Source organism: Sparus aurata, chromosome 8 (assembly GCF_900880675.1).
Source record: "Sparus aurata chromosome 8, fSpaAur1.1, whole genome shotgun sequence".
NCBI lineage: Eukaryota > Metazoa > Chordata > Actinopteri > Spariformes > Sparidae > Sparus > Sparus aurata.
In genome coordinates, this window is record NC_044194.1 from 25,497,450 (window position 1) to 25,522,288 (window position 24,839).

A 24,839-nucleotide genomic window follows, 5' to 3' on the forward strand; every position below is an offset into this window, starting at 1 on the left:
GCTCCTACTTGAACAATGCAAGTTATGGCAAAACCTTGTCTCCATGTCTGTTTGTCTTTGTTCCTCTTGCATGAAATGTTTTGCTTTTTCTTCTTCTCTCTCCTGTTCTTATTTCATATACGGGCTGAACAAATAATTTAGAAATACTGATTCAATTGGAGTGCAAGCAGCAGTTATTTCATATTTGCTCAGAGAATATCATCTCCCCGGTTCTCCTCTCCAAACGTGTAAAGCATATGGTGCTGGCTGCCAGATACAAGCGCTCAGCTTCTTTGCATTCGTCGTGATGTAGCACATACCCCTCTGCCATCAAATTGGGAATCAGTCCAAGAGTTGCATGTTTCAGCATTTTCAATATAAAAAATGCAGAGCTGACTACTTGCAGTGTTTGTGTCTATGCATCATTGTAGGGAATTTGGCTAACAAGATGCTTACAAGTCATTTAAGGCAAGGCAGGGTTTGTGTGAGAATAATTAGGGGTGTAACAGCACAGTATTTCTGTTCAACAATGTGGTTTCTCTTTTTTTTGTCTTAGAATATCCTGGGTCTTGGCCAGACACTGCCATATAGATCTAAGAGGTCCCTGCTGGTTCCTCCTGTGATCGTAACTGAGAACCAGAGAGCTCCTTTCCCCAGGATCATTGGCAAGGTAAGAAACATGGGGTCCTATCATAAAACTCTGGTGGGTTTGATTTCCCAATAGCAATGGTAATGGGAACCAATTCTTACTCTGGAACAGTTTCATGGCAATCAAAAAAGTGAGTGTGGTGCTTTGCTTTTGAAATGCTCACCCTGGAGAGTCCTGTCCCAATGTACTGGAGCAGCAATTCAATTTGTGCATTTGTTGAGTTTTCAGCATGGTCTAATTTAGCCCAAAACAGAGAGGGATATGGAATGCTTCCTAATATGTCACATGGATAATTTAAGGGGAGATATGACGATTATGACTGCAGCTATATGGAGGAATATAAGAATGTGAGAAGAGAACGGCAGCAGCTGTTCTGCGATTATGATAGGTGTGATAGGTCCCTCAGGGCTGTACAGTGCGAGCATTTTACTCGCATATGCGCCTAAAAATAGATTGTGCGAGTAGAAAAAATAAAAAGGGAGCACACGTGCGAGTACGGATTTTTCTCAGTAACGGGTAATCTACTCATCTACTAATTACTATTTCAATCCTTACAACGCTGTTACCGTTACCGACTATTAAATGTGGCGCATTAGAAACTGAAGTTGATCATTGAAGTGTTTTCATCCGACTCGGCTCTCAGCCACCGGAGCTACAGAGCTGTTTTATTTTCCTCCGGTAAGGGAGGAGGGAGGGGCGGGACAACCGCATAAGTGATGATGATTGGCTCACTAACGTTGAGTGAGAGTTCTTAAGCCAATCAGTGGCAATGTTCGGTTTACACACAAGCAGCCTCACACACACAAACTAGCAGAGGTGAACTGAAGCAATGAAGAGTCCGGAGGGAAAGTTAACGTTTTCAAAGTGGAAGTACAGACACTACTTTAATCTCCTTTGTCCACGTCCATTGTAAGCAACTCTGATCTAATGAAGCATCTCTCAGTGGCACACGCTTCTACAAAACTAAAACTGGCCAAAAACTCCGTTGCTGAGGCTGTTGATCATGATAGCAGGCCAGGTGTGGCTAACGTGAGCTCCGCTAACAGCTTCACAAAAACTTGTGACACAGACTGAACTGAATGCAATGATAGACAGGTATGTTGTTGAGAACTTGCTCCTGTTATCAACAGTTGACTTGGACTCCTTCAGAGCACTCATTGGTAAAATATCGGGGAGAACAGGAGCCGGTCCGCCATGCATAACTACATTTTCTAAATACATATGTAGATGCCGAGTACGCTAAAATGAATGCCGAGCTCAAAAGGGGGAATAGATAAAAGTAACGCAATGGTTACTTTTCCTGGTAACTAATTACTTTTATAGTGGAGTAATTCAGTTACTAACTCAGTTAGTCAGTTTAAAAGTAACGTGCCCAACACTGGTCATAGCTTACAACTTTTCTTTTTTCACACGCTGGATAAACTCAGCCAAGAGTGCCAGGCGACCTGACTACAGAAAGATGTGGGACAGGGATGTTCTCTGTGTTTAATTGAGGGTTGCAGTAGGCCTTATGATGGCACTGTGTTTATGTTTGAGTGCACATGTGTGTTACTGTGTACGTGATTTAAGTGTTAATAATAAAATTGTGTTATTTAAGAAATTTCAAAGTGCTCCTAAATTTTTTCTGTGCTCCTAAATTTTTTTAATTTAGGAGCACCTGTGCTCCTAGTGAAAAAGCTAAGTGTACAGCCCTGTCCCTGAAGTCATTTACAACCATTGTTATGGAACCAATTGCTTTCAAAAGTTCTCTGCCTTCACTGCATAGTTTTTTATTTCATTGATCTCATGTTAACAAAGTCTATTTGCATTGACTGTTTTACAGAAATACAATGCATTCCAAAACTAGGAAGCATTCATTTCCTGTAATATCCCATCATATGTATTCTGGCAGGCTTATAATCACTTTACTTCAATAAGATTTGGCTGAGTGGGACTCCAGTTCAGCTCTTTGAATCCGCACAGTCATTGTGATGTGATAAAAAGTCACAGAGGGCCACGCTAAGCATTTTATATTATGCCTAAACTTACCTGATGGTTTTAGTTGTGTCAGACTAACTTGAGAAAGACAGGGACATTTCCATCAGAGGCTGAGTTTCTGTCAAACTCCATTAAATTGAATCCATTTCTAACTTTTGTCAGTCAGTCAAAAGCTCTTTGACTCCTGCTGCCTTGCTCCTCCTGCTTGAACAAAAAAGTTCAGTGCCTGCAGCTATTCAGCCTACCATTTCTTCTGACTGCTGCTGTTGGCTGTACACAATGACCCACTAATCCAGGCAAAAGATACATCACTTGACCCCATTTCCAATTTTTTACTTCTACGCCTCCTTTCTGTGTGCCCCACTAGCCCTGAGAATAGGGTCCAGAGGGTATTTGTTGAAATCTCCTACTTTTTAAATGGGACAATCAGTCAAAATCGTCATACGTTATCAATAGCTGTTGATCATCGTCGATGTGAACAGATGCAACTGAAGATTTTCAATAAATTTTCTTCAGCTGTTTATTTTTCTTGTGTTATTTCAATCCTGGTGTTATCATAGTGCCATTTGCAATTGATCTGATGGAGATATGCAATTCATTTCCAACTGCACACTCTCAATTAAGTCATCAAATAACTAAGAACACTGCTTCATTACCTGTTCACTAGCAGTGTTTGAAAGGCTAACATCAGCCAGCCAAAATGTGGGACTAACTAGCTTCTTGGTAGCTAGTTTGCCATATAGACATTAGCAAACTTGCAGCAATGCAAACCCCTCAGTCGCAAACCCAAGTGTGCCTCTATTGGAAGGAACGTCTAGCCCTAACACTTTTAGGTATCTGGACTGCAACACATTCTGATCTTTGATTTAACTTAGTTTAGATTTAACTATGACCATTGCTTCTTCTTGTGTGAGTTAAGGAATGTAGACGGTGTGGGGCTTACAGGTCCAAGGGTCCCGGAGTTATTATTTAGCTGTGTGTGTGTTAAAGGTTAGCAGAAGGCAAGGCCATTATAAAGTACTAAAACTGTACCCTCATGCCAGATGGTGGGAGATGTCTTAACGTTTACGTTCCCTTAGAAGGACAAAGAGACCATTCTGGACTTTTTGGGGTATAAGGCCCAAGAAGGGACAGCAACAGAGTTAGGTGATTTATGCGAGATGAGCAGAGAGACAGGTCAACTCCTCTTTCACCCATTGGATAGATGGACCTTCAGTTTGTCAAAGTGACCAATTAGAAGAAGTAGGTAGGTACAGGCAAAGGGACTTTAAAAAGGCCTGCACAGACAGAGAAAGGGGGATGGTCACTTGTAGATTTCCTAAGATCGAAGGTTCAAGAGAATTTTTGGTAGAGCAGAGGGCAAAGCATTGGGCAGAACTTTGCCAGGATTTGAGAGCACCAGGGAGCTGCTGCATTGGTTCAGACACAGGCTTGATAGTGGAGCAGATTAATGACATATTTCAAGAGAATCGTTCAAATTGGTATACAAGCATGAAATTTGGCACAGATACTCTCTAAGGGTCACATTTTGGGAAAAAGGCGTTGGCCACCCAAAAATTCAACACGGCGGTCATTTTTTCAAGATGGCCGCTATTTCTGTCAAATGCTCATTTTGCCAATCGTTCAAACAGTGATGTAGGCATAACATTTTGTGACAATACTCTCTTAAGAATGTTTTTTGGAAAATGGTGCTTGTCCCTCCAAAATTCAAGATGGCAACCATTTTTCAAGATGGCCGCCATTTCTATTGAATCCTTACATCAACTTTTCAAATGGTGATGCTATCATCAAATTTGGTACAAATATTCTTCAAGGAACATTCTCATGGAAAAAGGTGTGTGCCACTCAAAAATTCAAGATGGAGACCATTTTCAAGGTGGCCACCATTTCTGTCAGAGCTCAATTTAGTGTGTTTAGGAAGATTTTGTTTAATAGAGTGAACGTCATTACACAACCAGGGCACACTGGTTACTTCACTGCTGTGGAACTCAGCATGGGATTCAGTGTCAGCTGATATAGTTTTACTTACACTGTAGTTCTTGACTAGCAGTAATAGTATAGCTAAGTTTAGTGTCCCAAATGCTGTCTACCAGCCCCTCACCAATTAGCTAGTAATAGATGTAGTTAGATAGCCACACCTGAATTGACAGGTTGGGCCAGCGCGTGAGAGCCGAGCCAAGGGTAAGCGTGGCAATACATGACTTGTTCATGTATGCTTACCTGGAAGGTGTACAGATCACACGGCACTTAAATGATACTGGATGAATGATCGGGCTAGGTGTAGGTAACCCGAACCTAGTTGTATCCCATACCTGAATGTGTACTATGTCTATGATTGAAGTGCCTTGCAAACCTGGGACATTTTTCCTGAGGCCTCTCTCATCTTCAGCAAACTAAGTCAATACCCTCCTGTTCTGACTGATAGTGACCCGGAGATCCTTGAGAAGTTTGTGGTCCTGCTGTATGATCGATCAAGCACAGCTGTTAGTGTAGATGAGGCTAGACTTGACATGTTTGCCCGAAAGCAGAGGCCATATGAAGCCATTCCTCCAACAAGAGCAGCTCTGCTTCAACACACTAAACATGCTGCATATCAGACAGGCTGCATATGGGGTCAAGCAACCCAGTGTCAGCCAGAAGCAGAGAGTCCTGCTGACTGGGGATGGAAAAAGCTTGGTGAACAATGGGGGGTCTTCTGGACAGCAAATGCACCAATTGCACAATGTTGTAAACAACTGGCCACGTGTGGCTGCAAATCAGTGCCGTGGAAGATGCAAATGTTTTAGATTGGTTTCACTTGCAATTGCAAATGTGAATAAAAAAGTAAGTAGCCTTGCAGTGGGCCGAGAGCCAATTTCCCGATTCTGGACCTTGATGTAGGGGAGACTGGGGACAGTTGCAACAAGGGACGGTTGCAACAAGCCTTATTTCTCCAATCAGAAACATGCTAGAGTGATAACACTCACACTGCACATGCTCAGTTAGACCCTCTGCCCACCAAGAAGAAAGGGGCCATATTGAGCATCTGGTCCTGCTTCTATCAAGACAAAGTTGTTTTGGAGGTATGAAAGTAGCTTTTTTCATGAGCTGTATTTTTTTCATACTGTCCTGATCTTTTGTATGAATTAATCCAAACCTACCTAGTTTGAATCACTGTTTTGTTGACTATTAAATGACATGGTTTACATGTGTCAGTGTCAATGTGGCTAGCTAGCACATGGTGTTTTGTCATGACTGATACCATGGGGACAGTTGCAACTGTTGCAACTGTCCCCATGATAATTAGGCTAGTCATATCAAAACAGACCACACAACCGTATTTTTGAAGATTTCTAGTTCAAAATAGGCACAATTGCTCATGATGAACAGAACAGGCAATCATAATGAGAAACTAATGCTAATGATAAACAAAATAATTAATCTGTACAGAGGAAGGCAAAAAAAAGAATAGAAGAAAAGCAAACCACAAAGAAAAGTGTAAAGACCAAAAAAAAAGGAGCTGGTGGAATTGTTCACAAGGCAGCATATTTGTTGGGGGGAGCTGAGTGTTGCTCTCTTATTTTTTAAACATTTTTGTGCCTTTAATAAAACTTAAAGTCAAAGTTTATATTCACTGGAGCTTTAGAATAATGAGAATTTTGTTCACTAAAACAGTTCACTGTTTGTTCATATGTTTGATAAAGGTTTTTTGTGTTGCAAATTATTCCATTCTTTTTGTCTCAAAATGAAATATTGAGTTTTTATAGCTTCGGTAACATCTGCACATTGACTCAAGGTAGGCCTGTGTTTTACACAAAACAAAACTTATTAAATACCTTAATATTGTGTACTGTGCTTATTTAGACAAAAAGCAGAAGATAATGTGTGAAATTTAATGTTTTTTCGATATGTTGCAACCGTCCCTGATCCGTGTTGCAACTGTCCCCAGGTTTGGGGTCAGTTGCAACATCGGAATTCCTCTATTGAAATAAATATTGTGATTGATATGTTATATGTAGCCATCTTTAAATGGTATGGGCCTTTAGCAGACAGATGTAGGTTTAATATAGGGCTGCACAAAAAATCGTTAAAAAATCGCGATCTCGATTCACACATACACGTGATCTCGTTTCTACACACAGTGATTCTGTCCTCCCGGATTTTTTGAAGCGCCCCCAAACGCAGCACGGCCGCTGCCTCCGCCCTCAACCTGTGGTAAAGCGTCTTTACAACACGTGATTCAGTGGAGGAGGCCCGCCTGCAGTTGAGTGTTTGGAAGGAGTGTGAGAAGCCGTTTTTAGACGGGGCAGCAAGCCGCCAATCTGCCCGTCCTATTGACGGCTAGGTCCGCGGTTTTAGACAGAGGGCGGCAAATTGGGGGTCTGTTTTGGTCCGCCGATTTGCTGCCTCGGACGGTACACTTATTTCCGCCTAGACTGCTAGCTTGTTGTTGTAGCGACAAGCTAGGAATGGTCGCTACTTTCAAATTAAAAGCCCCCCGCTAAGAACCCAGTTCTAAACTCCAATGGAGTGCAATGCAAAGCTCTTATTTTGAAGACAAATTCGTTGTCAACTGTTCACAGGCCAACTTCGAGCTTCACGTCATGTCACATGTTTACGCCTACCTCTGTGGCGGCTTTTGGAAAAGGAAGAATATGCCTCCGTTTTAGAAAGCGGATCACAGCAGCTATCACATATCACCTAGCCAAAGCTACGGCTCCAATAAACACTGTACAACATGAGGTATTAGAGGATGTCCTCTCATCTTGGAGACAAATTTTTTTTTTTTTTTACTTTTGTAAAAATCATTTCTCATCCAATGATAGAACTAACAAAACAAAAAAAACTTTGCTTTGGCAGAGGCATAGTAGTATGCCTCTGCCATACTACAATGTTTTTTTTTTGTTTTGTTCAAGTTCATCAGTGCAATAAACATTTTGTGAAAAAAATCGTGCCAGAGAATCGTGATCTCAATTCTAAGCAAAAAAATCGTGATTCACATTTTTTCCAGAATCGTGCAGCCCTAGTTTAATATGTAAAGATTTGGTGAGCCTAGTCCAAATAGTCTCTGAGTAACTGAGAGTAATGTAAAAAGTGTTGCAACTGTCTCCAGTCTCCCCTATATGTACACCTTCCTGGATATGTTGCCCCCAATACAACACTTGCTGACTGCCAAGCAGGGAGGCATTGGCTACCATTTTTAACAGTCTTTATTATGACTCGGCAGGGCACAACCTCTCAATCTCAGGTTGGACACTCTAACCACAAGTCCTTTGAGCTGGTAAAAATGTGAAAAGAACTTATGTTTTTTTTTTCAATCCTTCCTTTTAACTCAGTCCCAACAGAGTACACTATTAAAGCAACACCCACCTTGAAAAATGAATGTTGAATTTTTGCGATTGCCTTTTTCTCAAATTGTGGCCGTTTGAGTATTTTTGCTAACATGCATGTGTGCATCAGTGTACATACTACCGAAATGACGGCCATCTTGGAAAAGGTCTCCATCTTGAATTTTTTATTGGCCATGCAATTTTTCCAAAAAGTGGCCTTAACATAATATTTGTGGAATATTTTCTGTATCACTATTTGGAAACAGTGGCAATGAACTTAGGACAGGAATGGCAGCCATCTTGAGAAATGGTTTCCATCCTGAATTTTTACTGGCCACTTCCTTTTTCTAACAGTGGCCCTTCCTCTCTGTGGACTGTACCTTGCCATGGTGGAGAGGCTTGTGTACTCCAATGAACCTGAGAGCTATGCCGGCAGGGATTTTATATCCCTGGCAAGTTTAACTAAGCCAGACAGGTCAAAGAAGAGGAGGCAGACAAAGCAGACATTATGACTATTTGACAGAAATGGTGGCCATCTTGAAAATGGTCACCATCCTGAATTTTTGAGGGACAAGCATCTTTTTCCATTAACATGTCCTTAAGAGAGTATTTGTATCAAATGTTATGCTTGAATCACTGTTTGAATAATTGATATAATAAGCATAAGCAAGCAACATGTTCCCTGAAGAGTATTTCTGCCTATGCTTGCATCACCATTTGAACAATTGAAATAATTAATATTCAACAGGAACGGTGGCCATCTTTAAAAACGGCGCCCATCTTGAATTTTTGCGGGACAGGCATCTTTTTCCATTAACATGACCTTTAGAGAGTATTTGTATCAAATTTTATGCTTGGATCACTGTTTGAATAATTGATATAACAAGCATAAGCAAGCAACATGTTCCCTGAAGAGTATTTCTGCCTATGCTTGCATCACGATTTGAACAATTAAAATAATTGATATTCGACAGGAACGGTGGCCATCTTTAAAAATGGTGCCCATCTTGAATTTTTGAGGGACAAGCATCTTTTTCCATTAACATGTCCTTTAGAGAGTATTTGTATCAAATTTAATGCTTGGATCACTGTTTGAATAATTGATATAATAAGCATTGAATAACAATGGCGGCCATCTTGAAAAATGGCCACCATATTGAATTTTTGAGTGGCCAACACCTTTTTCCAAAATAGTGGCCCTTAGAGAGTATCTGTGCCAAATTTCATGCTTGTATACCAAAGTGAACGATTTTCTTACTAATCTGCTGCACTATGAGATCTTTTTCAATAAAGATTGCTCTATCACCCAGCCTTGCCTCCGCAGAATCTTTCATCATCAAACTATACACCGACACTTTTGATGAAGACAGCCCCGAAACAACAACTTTAACACAACCCTACAAGAATCTGGACACCCAGTCCCAAGGCATGAACATGCAAAATGTAGGCGGAGGACTAATCGGTGGCGGCAAGGAGTGTATTAGGAGGGATTGGGCCTTTATCTTAATCTGACAGTGACTCACTGTCTCAGACGGATGTCATCTGAAATGAGTGGCTGTTGTAGTTGACTGATGGTGGTGGTGGTGGTGGTGGTGGTGATGATGATGATGATGATGATGATGATGATCAATATGAGGAATGATATTTTTTTTCAATAAATAATTTGATTTCCTTCCATAAACAAATTCTGATGTGAATACCACATTCTCACTTCACTGAGATTATAGCTGAATAATATTTTGATTACAGACTCAAGAGATTCATTTCTGTCCAACGCTAAATCAAAGCAGATAGTGTTTTTAATGTGGATGTAATTAGTGGCAATGCTCTAATGGTTTTGCTCACTAAAAAGAGAAGCCCTTGCTTTATGGGGGACTTACGCGTCCATGAATTGCCACTTAAAGCTCCTGTTGGTATGATAGTTGATTTTTGAGTCTCATTTCCATCTTGTCAAATACTGATGGTTAAGGTTTCCCCAAGTCTTCAAATACTGCTGGTTTTGGATGACAGCTGACCTGCCCTACAATCCCAAAGTGTCATTATTACTATCTCACTAACAGGAGCTTTAATAAAAGGACAAGAAATTGTCTTTTTCTATCAACTGAGACTTGTGTCTTGGTTTGTATTTTGTATCTGTTATGGCTTTTGTTTGTATTCAGGATACAGCAATGAAGACCTTAGTGTCACCTGGATTCAACATTTAATATTATGTAATTTATTTCTCCCTCAGTATTATACATTTTTATATATTTTTTTCTTGCAATGAACTAGGGAGAAGAAAGGATTCAATTACTCCTTCACAATAAACCTATGAAATTAAGTGATCCAATTTCAGATCCTGCGGCAGTATTTTTCCACCCGAGTGGAGCTTTCACTAGGCTCAGTTCTGAGAAACCTGCAAAACAAGCCAATCTTAAAGCCAAGTGAAGCAGTGCCTTTTCTCCTGTTTAAGTCACAGTGATGAGTTCCTTAACTGCCACCTGTATTAAAGCTAAGAGCCCTGTGATCTAAACTATTTCATCACTGAAGTGAAAATTATATCCTTTCCCTTTTAAATATTATAATGTCAAATGCAGCTGAAATAACTGTTGCATGCTTAAGGTCTGTCTCCTTCAGTTAAGTTTAGATGTTCTGTTGGAGGACACCTCTTTAATCTGGAAGTGACCAGATTAATTATTAAATTAAAGCATTCTTAAATGAAAACAAGTCTGCTGTTTTCAGTGTTACACTGAAAACAGCAGACATATTTTCATTTTATAATATTTTTAAGATCAATTAGAGCTTGTTGTTGGACCTGAGCATCTGCTGGATGACTGGATTATGCAACGTATGATTTTCATACAAGGTTTCACATAAATGTTCATTTAGAACACTTTATAAATTAGCAAATATAACTGGTGTTTAAGACTTGTTCCCAGAGCAGACTCCTGAGGATTTCTTTATTCTCGGGAAGTCGGCTGCTCAGTGAGGAACATTTAAAGTATATTGAAACAGCTGAGTCATCAAGATAAACTGAGAGTAAATGTGTGAGGAAGCAAGTATGATCCAATATCTAATGCTTAGCTGAAGTCTACAAATAGAGCAATGTGTTGTTTTTGTCATGAGCTGTACTGATGCCATTAACTCAACTCCATTGTTTTGAGAGCATGTAAAAACAAGTAACATTTGTAAATCTCTGGTTAGTTATTATTGTTAATATTATTATTATTATTATTATTATTATTGTTGTTGTTGTTTTCTGGACCACTAATGTCATGCCTTTTCATTTCTTTTAGCTACTCTACCATCACTATTACCCAGAAAGTTAACAGTGGCTGCGAAAACAAATCTTTCAAAAATGCACGTAAAATAAACTCTCATAAGATGACGCACATCTTTTATAAGAAGGCTTGTTACATCTATGAGCAAACATTATTGATAAATGAGGCCCTGGTCAGACTTAAGCTACATTAAGTGATCTAAGTAAAGTTAAGTAGATGTGTGAGTTTTTTACATGATTTGGTTCTTGTGTTGCCCGTGTTGCACACATACAAAAATACATTTGCTTTGAGACGTTGTATAACATGTTAATTATTATAATAGTTACATTATTAATGTTTCATATTTTCTTGGAGGTGATATATGATAAAATTTGTCAGTCACATAGCAATGTTTGATTAATATTTGAGGTTGTGAAATAACAGAACACTTTTATTTATCACAGAAAGTGCAGGTGACATTTCAGTCGGGAGTGACGGGTGAATGAAGTAGAAGGATGTTTATTGCAGCGGATGATGTGGTAATTGAGTCTTGACAGAAGGTCTTTGGTGCTTTTACTTTATGGGTAGATTTTGTGATCAAGGGTGGTATATGGTGGTGGTGGTTGATGACGGCAACAAGAATGAAATAAAGGCAGAAAGAGAGAGATGTTATGAGAAATAAACTAAAGGCCTAAGCATATGAAAGAACAGTCTTCCTGAACTTTGAGAATTTAATGTGCTAAAGCGAGGCAAATCATTATCATTTTTTTGTACATGCAAGGTGACCTTGTGTTTAACCTTTTTGGTCCAATCATTTGTCATTTTTTTAGTCTCCTAATATTTATTGTTGTGTCTGGGCACCTTTTTTGAAATAAAAGTCTGATAAATACAACACATTATTTGTATAAAGATCAAGGGCCACATGCATACAACTCTGTGCATATTGAGGACAAAAACTTTGCATATGCATTCTTTTCGTCAGATTTAGAAATCTGTGTGTGCGCCTGATTCTGTTTTAGAAATCCTAGTCATTGTAGAAATGGGTGCATGTGCACAAGCTTCATTTCCACTCCAACAATTATCCATAAATGGATGTAAGAGTACCCTTAAACATCTTTTTGTATGTTGATGCTTGTGAACAGCTTCAACAGCACCTGGGCAGCTGTCATTACACGTGAGAGTTACGTATGGCTGTGACTATTTGTAGCGCTGCGTGAGCACATGTATCTGTAAACGATCATCACTGTGATATCTCCGTAATCATTATTAGATGAGGAATGATCAATGATTAATCTATAGAGCTGAAATAGAAATGTGTGACACGTACTTATGCACACAGATCTGGATAAAAAATCATTAACAGGGAAATATGGCTCCAATGTAATAAAAGGGATAAAATGAATTACTCATAAATGATAAAAAATTCCGTTTATAAATACGCCTCAGAGTGTCATTTTACTGAACGCTGTGCAGATTGCAAAATAAAACCAGTCAGTGAAAGTGATATAAAGCTGCATCTCTCACCTGGTATTCCATCCACTTCATTTCACCTGCAGCTGCCTCTAGAAAAATATGTGTACGTGCTTTGTGCGAGGTGCTGTATGCACATTCTCATCAGATAGTCAACAACTTATGTGTTTTTTGTGCATACATATCTTTATATATCTGATATATTGAGGCGTCCCAGTAGGTACAGTGTGCACCCAGGTAATGTGTCCTCACAGCAGTGGCAACCTGTGGTGCTTTCCTGCATGTCTCTTTTCCCCTGTTCCCTTGTCAGCTCTTCAGCTATGGTCTTCAATTAGAGCAACAAACCCCACTAAATGATACTGAAAAATGATCTCTTACATCAATGCAATAAACAACTGAACTGAATTAAGTGGGCAGGCTAAATTGAAAGCTTTCATTTTCACTCTTTCAGTTTGTTAGATAAAGTTCATAAAGACAGCTTTGGTAGAGAACAAAAGTAAACCTTACCTATAAAGACAGGCTTCATACTCTCAGTTTACGCTGTTTTGCAATTGAAAATATAATTGTAACAGTCTATATCATCAATCTATCAGTCAGTTTCATTCTTCACTACTCTGACGTTTTACCAGCTCTGCTTCATTTGGACTGGTGGACATTGAAGGCTGTGACAGTACAGCCTCCATTTCTACAAGAAGTATGTCAGTTCTGTTTGTTTTCAGATATCATTGGGCCATATTATCATTTCTATAACAGGGCTGTTTTCTGCATGACATATTCTCCAAAGCATGCTCCTTTATTGCAAGGATTTATTCATTGTTTTGTCACTGGTAAAGGATTTTACTTGACCCCTCTGGAACAGGCCAAAGATTATGAGCACATTTTTGTTATTTATGAATTGTGTGTCATTACATAATGCATGGAACCCCTCCAATAGCTCTTGAGTTAATTTCCTCTCAGAAACAACTGCATTAGAAGTCTGTGCATCAGGTTAATCATTTCACCTTAGAACAAATGGTCACATTTTGTACCCTTTGCAAGGCTCTACATATCTCCCCTTGTGATAGGGAGCTCCGATATATATCTCAACATGTCGAGCAGCTTTGTTCTAGATAAGACTGGGCACTAAGAGATCAACCACATCTCTCAATGCCCACCGAGGCTAACATAAAAAGATATCCCATACTGAGCCCTGCACATAATAGATAATTGTACCCTGGAGAGCACTAACAAAGCACAGAGCCCAGGCCTCCGGCTCACACCAGCGTTGTACTCAATACGATCCCTGTGAAGAAACTCAAAGGCCAGTGGACTCTGTGAGTGCGTATATGTTGAACCTTTAGGGGACATTTTTTTTAGGGGACACCCATAGTCCATGGGGAACTGAGCAAATTCCTCCCCTGGTGAATGGCAGGGAGATAACAGAGATGAGTCAGCAAATAAGTTTGGTCTGTAGGGGACACAAATTATCTCTACTATGGAGCTGCTGTGGGTTCAGCTGAAGTGTCAAGCTAACAACTATAGCCATGGCAGCACTTTTACACATTCAAGTGAGGAATTGGATGCATACCGCATACATGACGTGAATTACTTTCTGTCTCTCACGTAACAGTCCTATTTTCCCCAATTCCACGTCCCCCCACTTCTCTGCCGCAAATTCCATCCATCCTCCTCTCATCCCTTTATCCCTCCATCCTTCCCCCCTACCTCCACAGTCGGCTTTGCATGACAAGACAGGCTAATGTGGGCTATTTTACCCAATAGAAGCTATATGTCGGCAACTTGGCGGAATTGATTTTCCACACCAATAGCTTCCCTCTTCTTACGCAACCTACCACTTCCATATGGCAGCCATCCATTTTTCATGCTCCCTCCTTCTCTGCTAGAGATAAACAGCAGGGGAGAGGTGAGATTGCGAGGGCCATGATTTGACATGTGTGAGAGTGCGTGCGTGCGTGCGTGCGTGCGTGTGTGTGTGTGCATGCATGCGTACGTGTGTGCTGCAGTGGTGGGTTGGCTGTCAGCGGGAATCACAGGGGAAGGGTAAGAACCTTGTTGTTTATGTCACACCTCCTGCTAGCTGTGGAATTGTTTTGATACAGAGGTCTCTCCCCTGCCCTTCCCAAGGGGCCCATAAACAGCTCACAAGTCACACAGCAGCTGGAGCATGCAATGAAACTGATATGCTTTAATGTTTCTCTAAGTACACGCCGCTTCAGTCAGTACTGATAGGACATTTTTTTGTCGGCTGCTCGAGTATTCGGGAAGATAAATCAATCATAGCTCAAGTAGCTTAAATGTTTATTCCTGAAACCTTTTTGCTCATTTCTAGGATTAAGTGTGAGTCAGGCTCAGGAGTCAAAATTATTTTGCCTCTTCAGCTCTGTGCCAGTCAGTGGTTCTATAAAATCAATCTGACAAAGCATGCGTTATGATTGCACATTTTCCTGATAGTCTGTAAGACGGATGTACTGAGAGAAGTTGATGGCCCTGCCTTCATTCCAGCGAACGTTTCTCACAAAGAAAGCCCTTTTTTAAGCTTCATCAAGACTTTTTAGGCCCATGTGCCTTTTTCTAGCACACTGGCCAAGCTGGATGAGAGCAGGCGCATTAGAAACTTCCTCTGGCTTTCTTTTGGCATCCCCCTCAAAATTATGGAAATAACTGATCAGCTCATTATTAACTCATTAATAATTTCACAGATGTTTCTTTACTGTCCAGTGTACTAATTTTCAAAGAAAATACCCATACTGCCCAGCACTGCTTGCTTGTATGAGCATGTGGTTACCTGCTGTAATCATTGTTATGCCATTTGACCAGGGTAGTTCATAGGGGTGGGAATCTCTCGGCACCTTACGATTCGATTCGATTCCAATTTAGAGGTCAACGATTTGATTCTAAATCGATACTCGAGGCATCTCGATGCAGCAAGTTTTTCATTTTCATTTCCATGCACGATTTAAAAAAAATAAATAAATAAAATCTGAGTTTGCTAATCACTTCCTACTTTTTTCTCATTGTGTGACTACTTGGTACTTTCAAAGCAAAGTATTTGTAATGATCCATACTTAATTTACTTCCAGTATATTTAATTAATAAAACAAATGAAAGAAATGTGGCAAGTCAACTGGAAGGTTACATTTGCTAGCAAACATCCAGCTTTGCAAAGAACCAAAAGGAAAAGAAAAGTGTTCCTGTAGCAGCATACATGTACATGTACATTAATACAGCTGCAGCTGGTCAACAGTCGATACAGGTGTTTGTATCACAGGTTGATCTGGACGTCTCACACTTTGCCACAGCTGACTGACCTCACGCTGAGTTCGGGCTGGATTTCAACATACTGTGCAGGCTGTTTGACAGTGTACAGTTTTCACATCGACTTGGATTCAGCTTAATAACGATGTATGCGGCTGGGAACGATGGTTTTAAGTGACCATTTGAACGCAAGGTGGAATGACAGAAATAATAGTTAGTTACAGGTGTCGCAAGTTAACCTGGATGCAGTGCACTCAACGCCACAGCTAACAGCCAACAGCTAACAGCTATCAGCCACGCTGCTCTCAAGCCGCTCGGCGTGAACAAATGCCTCAGACGTTCCACCCATGAGTTGTTTGTGAGTACAAACATTCACGACACATCCCATGTTTTTTTGTTGTGTGCATGCCGTCAACTGTCCAGGCGCTGCACTTCCACACTTCTGAATTCCGCCTCTTGCGTTCCGTCAACATTACGTTGTCAATTAACATGTAGAAAATCGATTTTATGACCTTTGTGAATCGATTCAGAATCATCCGCGTCCGCATCGCGATTCATCTAAGAATTGATTATTTTCCCCACCCCTAGTAGTTCAGGTGCTGGTTCGCTCTTGGCCAGGAAAACTGGTCCCAGACCCATTTGTGTCAGGGGCCAGGTGCCAGGTTATCATGACAGAGGACCAATGAAAACTGCCCATGACAAGCATTTTTGGAAACCAGAGCCTAGTGTTGAGTGTTGTGACTTATCCGAGAGCAAACACACAAAATATTTCCACTGTGGACGCCAAATCGAAGCAACGATGGTCCGAACAGTCATGTTTGGAAACCTGTGTAGGCATGGAACAACACTTACAACGGGTTGATGTAGTATGCCATTGCCATTGGAAATTGAAGACACATACAGTGACTGAATGATGTAGAAAAGCATACCAGTTCCAGTCCACAGTTTGAATAGAATAGAATAGAATAGAATAGTATAGAATAGAATATACTTTATTGTCCCCTAGGGGAAATTTGTCATGGACTCAAAGTGCGTAGTGCATAGTAGTAGCTGCCCTAACAGACAATAAACATACATAAAAATACATATAACAGCTAAAGGCAATGAAATCTGAACAACACTAGCACCAGTCCAGAACCAACATTGGTCAATAAGGGGTATGGGTTTAGCTATGTACCCTGAGTTGTGCAAGTGTTGCATTTGAAAAAAGAAAAGACTTTACAAACTGGCTGGACCAGTCATGTGTGTGGAAAGATTAGGACTATGTTTTTTTTTTCCTCTTGTTGTTGTTTTGTCATAGTGTTGGTGGTCTCAGGCACCTGTTTGATTGTCCGATGACAAGCTATCAGCTGGCTCCAATTTTGAACAATTTTCCTTCATCTCACAGAGGCTTCAATTGCAATTCTCCTAATGTCAAGAAAACGGGGAATTCTATTAAATGTTGTGGCAGGCCAATCACAGGTGATGACCAAAGACCGGTGGTCTGACAGACAGGTGCCAGCCTCTCTTTATGTGATGAATATGTTTGTGCTTGTTGACATGCTTTGTTTAGACTGGGTGCAGATGAACAGCACAAGCCGGACTCTGACTGAAAAGTACAGTATATGCTTAAATATACTTTATAGTTAGAATAAATAAGTTAAATGGGGATAACCTAAGTCAAATCAAGCATACTGTAAGCTGTAGCTGTCAAGAGCTCGGTCCAAATTGCAAGTTGCAGCTTGCTTCATAGTGATTGAGACAAAGTTTGTCATTCCAAAACAAGCCATGCTTATATGTCCTGATGTCGGATTTCACGTCAGATTTAAATAAATAGTAATTATTATCAAGTTGAAATACCAAACAGTTAGCAATCTTAACTTTTCATGCTGCCCTGGACCCGTCAGTTATTCAACTTGTGTTTGTCCTTCTTTATGTCAGGGTCCAGCTCACAAATCAACTCAACGTGTCTGACTTGACATGACAGCTCCAATAAAGCACTGTTGGTGGGAGGAATGAGGGCCGGGTTTGGCTGCAGCCTCAGCTAATATAGTAAGGAGAATAGACGTGTCTGACACCTTCGCTCTGTTGTTTCGGTGCAGAGCGCATCCTGATTTGCTCTGCCTGTCGGTCCGTCTCCTTTCTCTGTCTGTCTGCCCTCTATGTGGTGTCACTCAACTTTTTCGATGTTACTTTTCCTTCTTTATTTCTCTGCATCTTTCTTTTTATTCCTCTCCTCACACTTTATCTATCTTTTGGCAGTTTTTGTTGCTCCTCCTCTGAACTTTTGTGTGAGAAGGGAGCGTGCTGTGTTCTGCGAGACATTACAGTATTAGACAGCGGCCTGAGGGCCTCGTCATTTAGTCTAGTTGATTCCCTTAATTGTCTTAGGAAGACCAGAAAGTTCCTGCCTTTTTCTTCCCGCTCTGTCTTCCAGCGTGATAATTATGCCCGTTTGTGGCGGATGCTCGCTGGCGGTGAGTTTAAACCGTCGGATGCAAATTTAAATTAATGCCTGGACCCCCAGACACATCGAGCAGATGTGAAATCCATTTTGATGAGAGGAGTTTTTTTTAAAAAAAAACAGAGGAGATCCATTTAAAAACATTTTTTTGGGGTGTGAACTGCCCAAAGATTGCTCATCCAGCTGCCTGAGCAACTAACACAGACACGCACAGCCCTTTTTTTTTTAGATAAAGGTCATACATTCATAACCTTAAAGGACTATGATATTTGGTTATTCTTTGTTGTGGATTGGTGAACAAGAAAACCATTATGAGGGCAATCTTGAAACTTCTGTTCAAAGGCAGAATAGTGGTGCCTGTTGATCTTCTCCTGCCCTTTAATGAAACCATTTTCAGCAGGGGTCCTTCTTGATTGTTGCCCCCCTCAGGCTTGTTGTGATTGAGTCAGGACACAGTGGCTGATGGCTAATGATTAGCGGAGGCCTGGCTAACCAATCAAAGCCAGTTAATTAGCGTCACTGCTTTTCTATCCTCCTGTATGGAGGACTACTCATCTGTGTCTTCACCAGGCCTTTCAACCTTGCCTCTTCCCCATCATTAGCAGGCTGAAGTGGCAGCCCAATCAGGCAGAGCACTGGTCGAGCCTGGCACAATAGTATGGGCACGCACTAGCACGCACACACACACGCATGCACGCACACACGCGCACACACACACACACACACACACACACACACACACACACACACACACACACAGAGTTGCAAACATTCTTGTACACTCAGGGTCTCACGCACAATAATGCACTCACATTCACAGGCACAATCAGTCCATCACTTCAGTGCCTCCTCTCTCTCTCTTTCCACATTCACACTGAGCCTGGCCTGGTCCCAGGAGTCCTTTCATGGCCAGTGATTGTCATTCGCAGCTGGCTGTATGACCTTGATAGGGATAACAGAAGGACCACTGAGGGATGCTACTGCATACTCTCCCTCAGTCCCCCCCCCCATTCATCTCCCACAAAAACCACAAGAACATGAATTTGTGTGGTTTACAGTATGTTGTGTGTGTACTAGGGCTGAACGATATATCGTTATCATATCTATATCTAGATATGAACATTCAAGATATTCATATCCAAAAAGCAACGATATAAACGATATAGATTACCCCGCTCGCCCTGCACGTACAGCTCTGGCAGTCACAACAAACATCCTTTTCACGATTGCCCTTGAATGCACCGCTAAGGCCAGCCAACCACAAACCTTATTTCATGTGTGCTGTGGATCGACAGCTGAAGCCAACCAATGACAAACATACGAGGGCGGGAGTGAGGGAGAAGGAGACTGAGACGCGCACACAACTTGGCGACTTTCTAGCTAGTTTAGCGACTTTTTAGACCCTCTTAGCGACTTTATTTCTAAAAAAAGCGACAAGCAACAAATTTAGCGACTTATTCAGATCATCAGGGGAAAGGCGAGAAATATATTATATTGTAATTCTCCTGCTGCTCAGAGTCATCGCAGTCTGCGGCTCCCCTGCAGCAGCTCTCTGTCCTCTCACATGGCTGCAGGCGGCAGGTGTGTATGTGGGGGGGCTGGCTGGGGCAGCAGGAGCGGACGTTGCGGCTCGCTCTGTGGATTTGAGACCGTATAGCTGCCGTCTACTCTGTTTTTACTCTGAACCCGTAGTCATATCGTGTCGTATCGATATCGAGATATCTGGCATGAATATCGAGATATGAAATTTTGTCCATATCGTTCTGCCCTAGTGTATACACAATTTGCATGATAATGATTCAGTGTGACGATGTTTTCTTTGGACAAACTTCTACTTTGTTTTGCAAACACAGCTTCACACAGCTGATTTTCTGCTTTATTTTTGACACACACACACACACACACACACACACCGAAGTGTTCTTGTATTTCTAAGAAGATGTGTGTACATATTTGTTCACACCTGTGTTGCTTTACCACAGGTGTGTATGCCCCCTACTCGCACCTGAGAGGCACACAGACAGCAGGAGGTGTATGTGAACCCAAGTCAGCGCACACAAACACACGCACACACTCCGTGCCGACCCATTGTTTCCCAGCTCATTTTCTCAGCGAGCCGCGCCACACCTCCTGTCATCTTCCTGCAGTATCATGTGCCCTGCAGTCTTTCATGTCTGCTCGGCTGATAATGAGAGCTGATAGAAAGAGGTGAGATTCTCCCATCAGTCCTCCCACACAAGCTGAGGGAGACAGACTCAGTGGAGACAAAACCACTGGGTGCATGTTTTTATGCCAGCGCGTGTGGAAGTGTGTGTGTACACGTAGTGCAGATTATCAACCCCTTTCCTCCCACAGAGACATCTCCTAATCACACTAAACTTCTCCTGACACTCCAGTTACTCCTCAGCTGAAGTTATTGTGTCTTTATCAGCTATCTCTCCCTCTCTCGCACTCTCTACTTCCTCCTTTCACACTTTTCTTTCTCTCCCATCCCACGCTCTTCCTGTATCCCCCCCCCACACACACACACAGACACACACACACACGCACACCTCTTCCCAAGTTTGACGCATGGCCATCTGTGAATCCAACTAATGTAGCACCACATGCTTTTTTTGGTTTTCTTGATCCGACCCAGTTTGGCATTCTCAGCAGGTGCTGGCAGCTGCTGTGATTACTGCTCAGAAATATCTCTGTCCTGAGTGACAGCTATTGCACCTGTGTGTGTGTGAGTGTGTGTGTGTGTGTGTGTGTGTGAGAGTGTGTGCGTGTGTGTGTGTGTGTGTGTGTGCGTGCGTGCATAGGTGAGCTTTGTGCATCCATGTCCTCAGGGAGATAAAAGGATGAGGAAAACACACAGTAATGGGCTTGTTGTGTTGTGTGATTAGGACTTTCTTGCGCCAGTCAAATCACGAGTACATAATGTTAGCAGTTAATGTTTCTACAAACCACAGATACATTCAAGTTTGGTATGTCATAGGCTTCTTACCATATTGACATTTATTCTGGTGACAGAAGTGAGTGTTGTTCAGGAGACCTTGATGCTTTTCCATGCATGTGTGTGGTGACCAAAACCAGATATTTTTCACAGGAAGTCAGGCAATCTCCAGCTGTGTTTGTGACGACCAAAGCCAGATACTTTTCATGGAAAGTCTTGCAGAATTGGACTTAGCTAAGATTTATTCTGGTGAGTGGGTTGCTAATGCAACTTGTAATAAGAACAAGTAACCTTGATATTTCTGCTGTTAAAGACAAAAACTCCAAGAACAAAGCTACAGTTAGAATATTGGGTTGGGTGAAAAGTGAAAAGAAGGAAAAAGAGAGACAAGTCAAGAGCAGCAGAGGACAGAAGAGAGGAAACATATTCAGTGTAAGGGTATTATCTATAAATAATCACTGCCTTGTGTTTTTCTTCCAATTTTGACATTTCTTCCTCTCATCTTTTGGAACAACAAAAAAATAGCAGAGGGAGTCAGCGCAGAAGGATACAGCTCAGAGAAGTGCAAAATGAATGAGATATGCATGCTTAGAGCACGAGTGGACAAAGTAACAAGCGGTGCCCGGGAGGAGAGAGGGAACAGAGGGAAAAGATGAAGCGGGACATAGAGATAAATGGCAGAGAGCTTTGGAGAGGCTGTAAGGGCTTGAGCTTCATCTGGTCTAGTCTTGTAGCACTGCAGTCTCATCTCCCATGCTCTTTTAAGTGGGGAGTAGAAAGGCCTTCAGTTTAGCTGCCGTCCTATGGAAGCTGCTGTCATTAAAGGTGACCTCATGGCACCCCTCTGATCATGAGACATAGTGCGGGGGGACCGTTTAGATCCTTGACAAACAGAAGCTGCAGAAGGATGTCCCAGATGTGACGACTCTGTGTCTGTTTATGTGGATTCAGCAGCTGAAGGCATTTAGACGGTCTGCAAGTATTTAAACAGTGACACATTGTTGTGATGTTGGCTCTGTACTTGCACTGGACTTGGAATGATGGAAGCATGATAATGAAGGTGAAGCCTGAGACTAAGCTTTAATTTGAGGTTGAGCAAGAACGTTGTCAGATCACTAGAAATTTTTTTTTGCTTCCAGTAAAAAGTGTAAACTGGATCGGTGGAGTGGAGACAAACATATATCATATCACTCATTTGTGAGATTTGGAAGGGATGTTGTGCAGGGTTTTTATTTTTTACCTTTAGACAAATCCAAACTAGTTTTAGTTTTTAGTTGTTTTACCCAGTCTTACTGCAAAGCTAGGTTAACCAGCTTCTGTCTCCAGCGACATATTTACAGTGCAAACATGAAAGTGGTGTCCATCTTCTCATACTGTTTCCGCTTCGCATGGGACTAGTTATCACCATTGGACCTTATGTGACATAGAAGTTACCACCCCATGCGTGTGTTTCATATGGTGCAATTGTACGGGAACTGTCAGAAGTGAAGAAGTTTTTGCTCTTGTCATCCTGAGTCTGCCACTGTCCCCTGGTCGTACTAGTTCCATGCGAATAGGGCTTAACTTTTAGAACGATGTTGCAAAATACTTCCTAATAATACTACTGTAATGTGCTGTGTTGTCAGAGTTCAGCAATGTAACCTAATGTTTTGTGACTGTTTCGCCACACTGTCTGCATGACATATTTGATCGTTAATGCAAAAAATGATCAGCCGTTGGTATGGTAGCCAAAAATGCTACACTGATGTTTCCGTCCCGTTATAAGTGAGCAGGCTATGCTATTTTGCAAGTCCTTCATCTAATCAGGAGATGGTCCATGAAAGTTTTTTTTTAATTGGTTAGGTGGTCCTTCGTCTGAACCAATTTCACTCAGTCATCTGTCACTTCAGGTTCACTTGTCAAGACACCCTTTTCATAGCAGACTTTTTCAAATGTCATAGCAGGAAAAGCGCAGCTATATTTAATAACGTTAACAATGGCTGCACTCAACTCAACTCACTGAATGGATCAGAGCCGTCATTAGTGTTGTTAGTTCCACCGGTACTTTTCCAGCTGGGTCAAAATGTCTGCTGTGGATTTCTGTGCAAAAGCACACAACTTTATGAAGTTTGTCTACACATTAACTTTTGGCTATTTTGGTTTATTATTTCATCATGTTTCACACTCTCACATCTGACCTTAATCAGATTGTGCAAAAGTCAGCAAGGTCTTAGCTCATGCTGCTGTCTATTTTCTTGTTGTGCTATGATAATCTGACATGTTGTGTTTTCTGTGTGTCTCTCTTACAAACCTGGACGCTCCTGTTACCTGGTACCTTTGGATGCTGCTGGCAAATAACAGTCTCATGTGAGTATATCGATCCAGAAAGTCCCAGGGTCAGAGCACTCCTGTCTGAAAGAATACGATTGTTTGCCAGCTATCTTTGCAGAAGCACAATACCGCATGAGGCCATGTTCAAAGTGTTTGTTTCTAAATCTTCCTCAGATCAAGTCATCATGTGGAAAATTCTAATCTACAGAACATTCCAACTTTATTATTAAAGAACAGATTTTTTTTAAATTTATTTAACTGTTCCACTTTTCCTTAAAAAGATAATTCCTACCATGCAATAACAAGTGGTTACAGCAGGAGTTCCAATGCTCAGGGAGATGATGTTGCACAAGTTGAATTTGCCAACTGATGAAATCAAATCAAAGTCTTGTCTGATATAAATTTTTAATTGCTAGCTATCAGGGATTTGCATCACCATTCAAGGCGCAGTAAGCTCCTTCTGCTCAAATATATGTCAACAAATTCTAATAAAAAGTGTTTTTCAGTACGCTGCTGCACTTAAAAAAAAAAGAAGAAGCATTAATTCAGTAAATCTTTGCTTGAGGAAATAGGCTGAGTCTGAATTAAATGGGCAGAAGATTACAATTGTTCGAGTTTTTGATGTCTGCGTGCGTGTGTGTTTGTGTGTGTCTGCAGCTGATTTCAAGAGATGAGAAGTCGGGGAACCATATCTTCCGACTGACAGGACCAGGTGCTGACCAGGATCCCAAAGGTCTCTTCACCATTGACATAGACACAGGAGATGTGTCAGTCAGCCGCTCACTGGACCGGGAGGCCATTGACTCTTACCAGGTCAGTGTGTGTGTGTGTGCGTGTGTGTGTGTGTGCGCGCGCGGCTTTGTTAGATCTGGTGCTTATTGTGTCTGTGTGTGTTCTTTTCTCTCCTTTCAGGCCACCTGGGCACGCTTTGAGTCTCTCTTTGCTTCTGTGACAGATGTATTGTTTCCTTGTCAGTGTCGGTGTAACTGTAGTACCGGTCCTGTTTTGTTTATTTCCTTTTCAATATGGCCAAGTCATTCACGACAATCCAAAGTGCAAACATAATTTGCTTTGATGGATCTCTTTCAATTTTAGCATATGTTCAACATACTGGCATATGGACAAAAAACACACTTGATTTGTAAAAGGGGCACTTAGATTTCGGAACTCGACATACACATATTGGCTGTTTTATTTGGGAGAGGATTGGCTTCGTCTTTGTCAAGGCTAAATTGATGCTATCGGCTAGAAGTTGGTGGTTTCCTCTGTG

The 24,839-nt window shown here is 41.3% G+C and overlaps 1 protein-coding gene across 1 annotated transcript in view; it reads left to right on the plus strand.

The window, feature by feature from the left end:
* Window positions 1–24,839, plus strand: part of cdh13 (cadherin 13, H-cadherin (heart)) — a 233,285-nt gene that overhangs the window by 14,604 nt on the left and 193,842 nt on the right. The window contains exons 3-5 of the mRNA XM_030425730.1: window positions 536–649; window positions 23,600–23,605; window positions 24,227–24,382. Coding sequence (XP_030281590.1) covers window positions 536–649; window positions 23,600–23,605; window positions 24,227–24,382 — 276 coding nt within the window. The remainder of the gene's footprint in view (window positions 1–535; window positions 650–23,599; window positions 23,606–24,226; window positions 24,383–24,839) is intronic.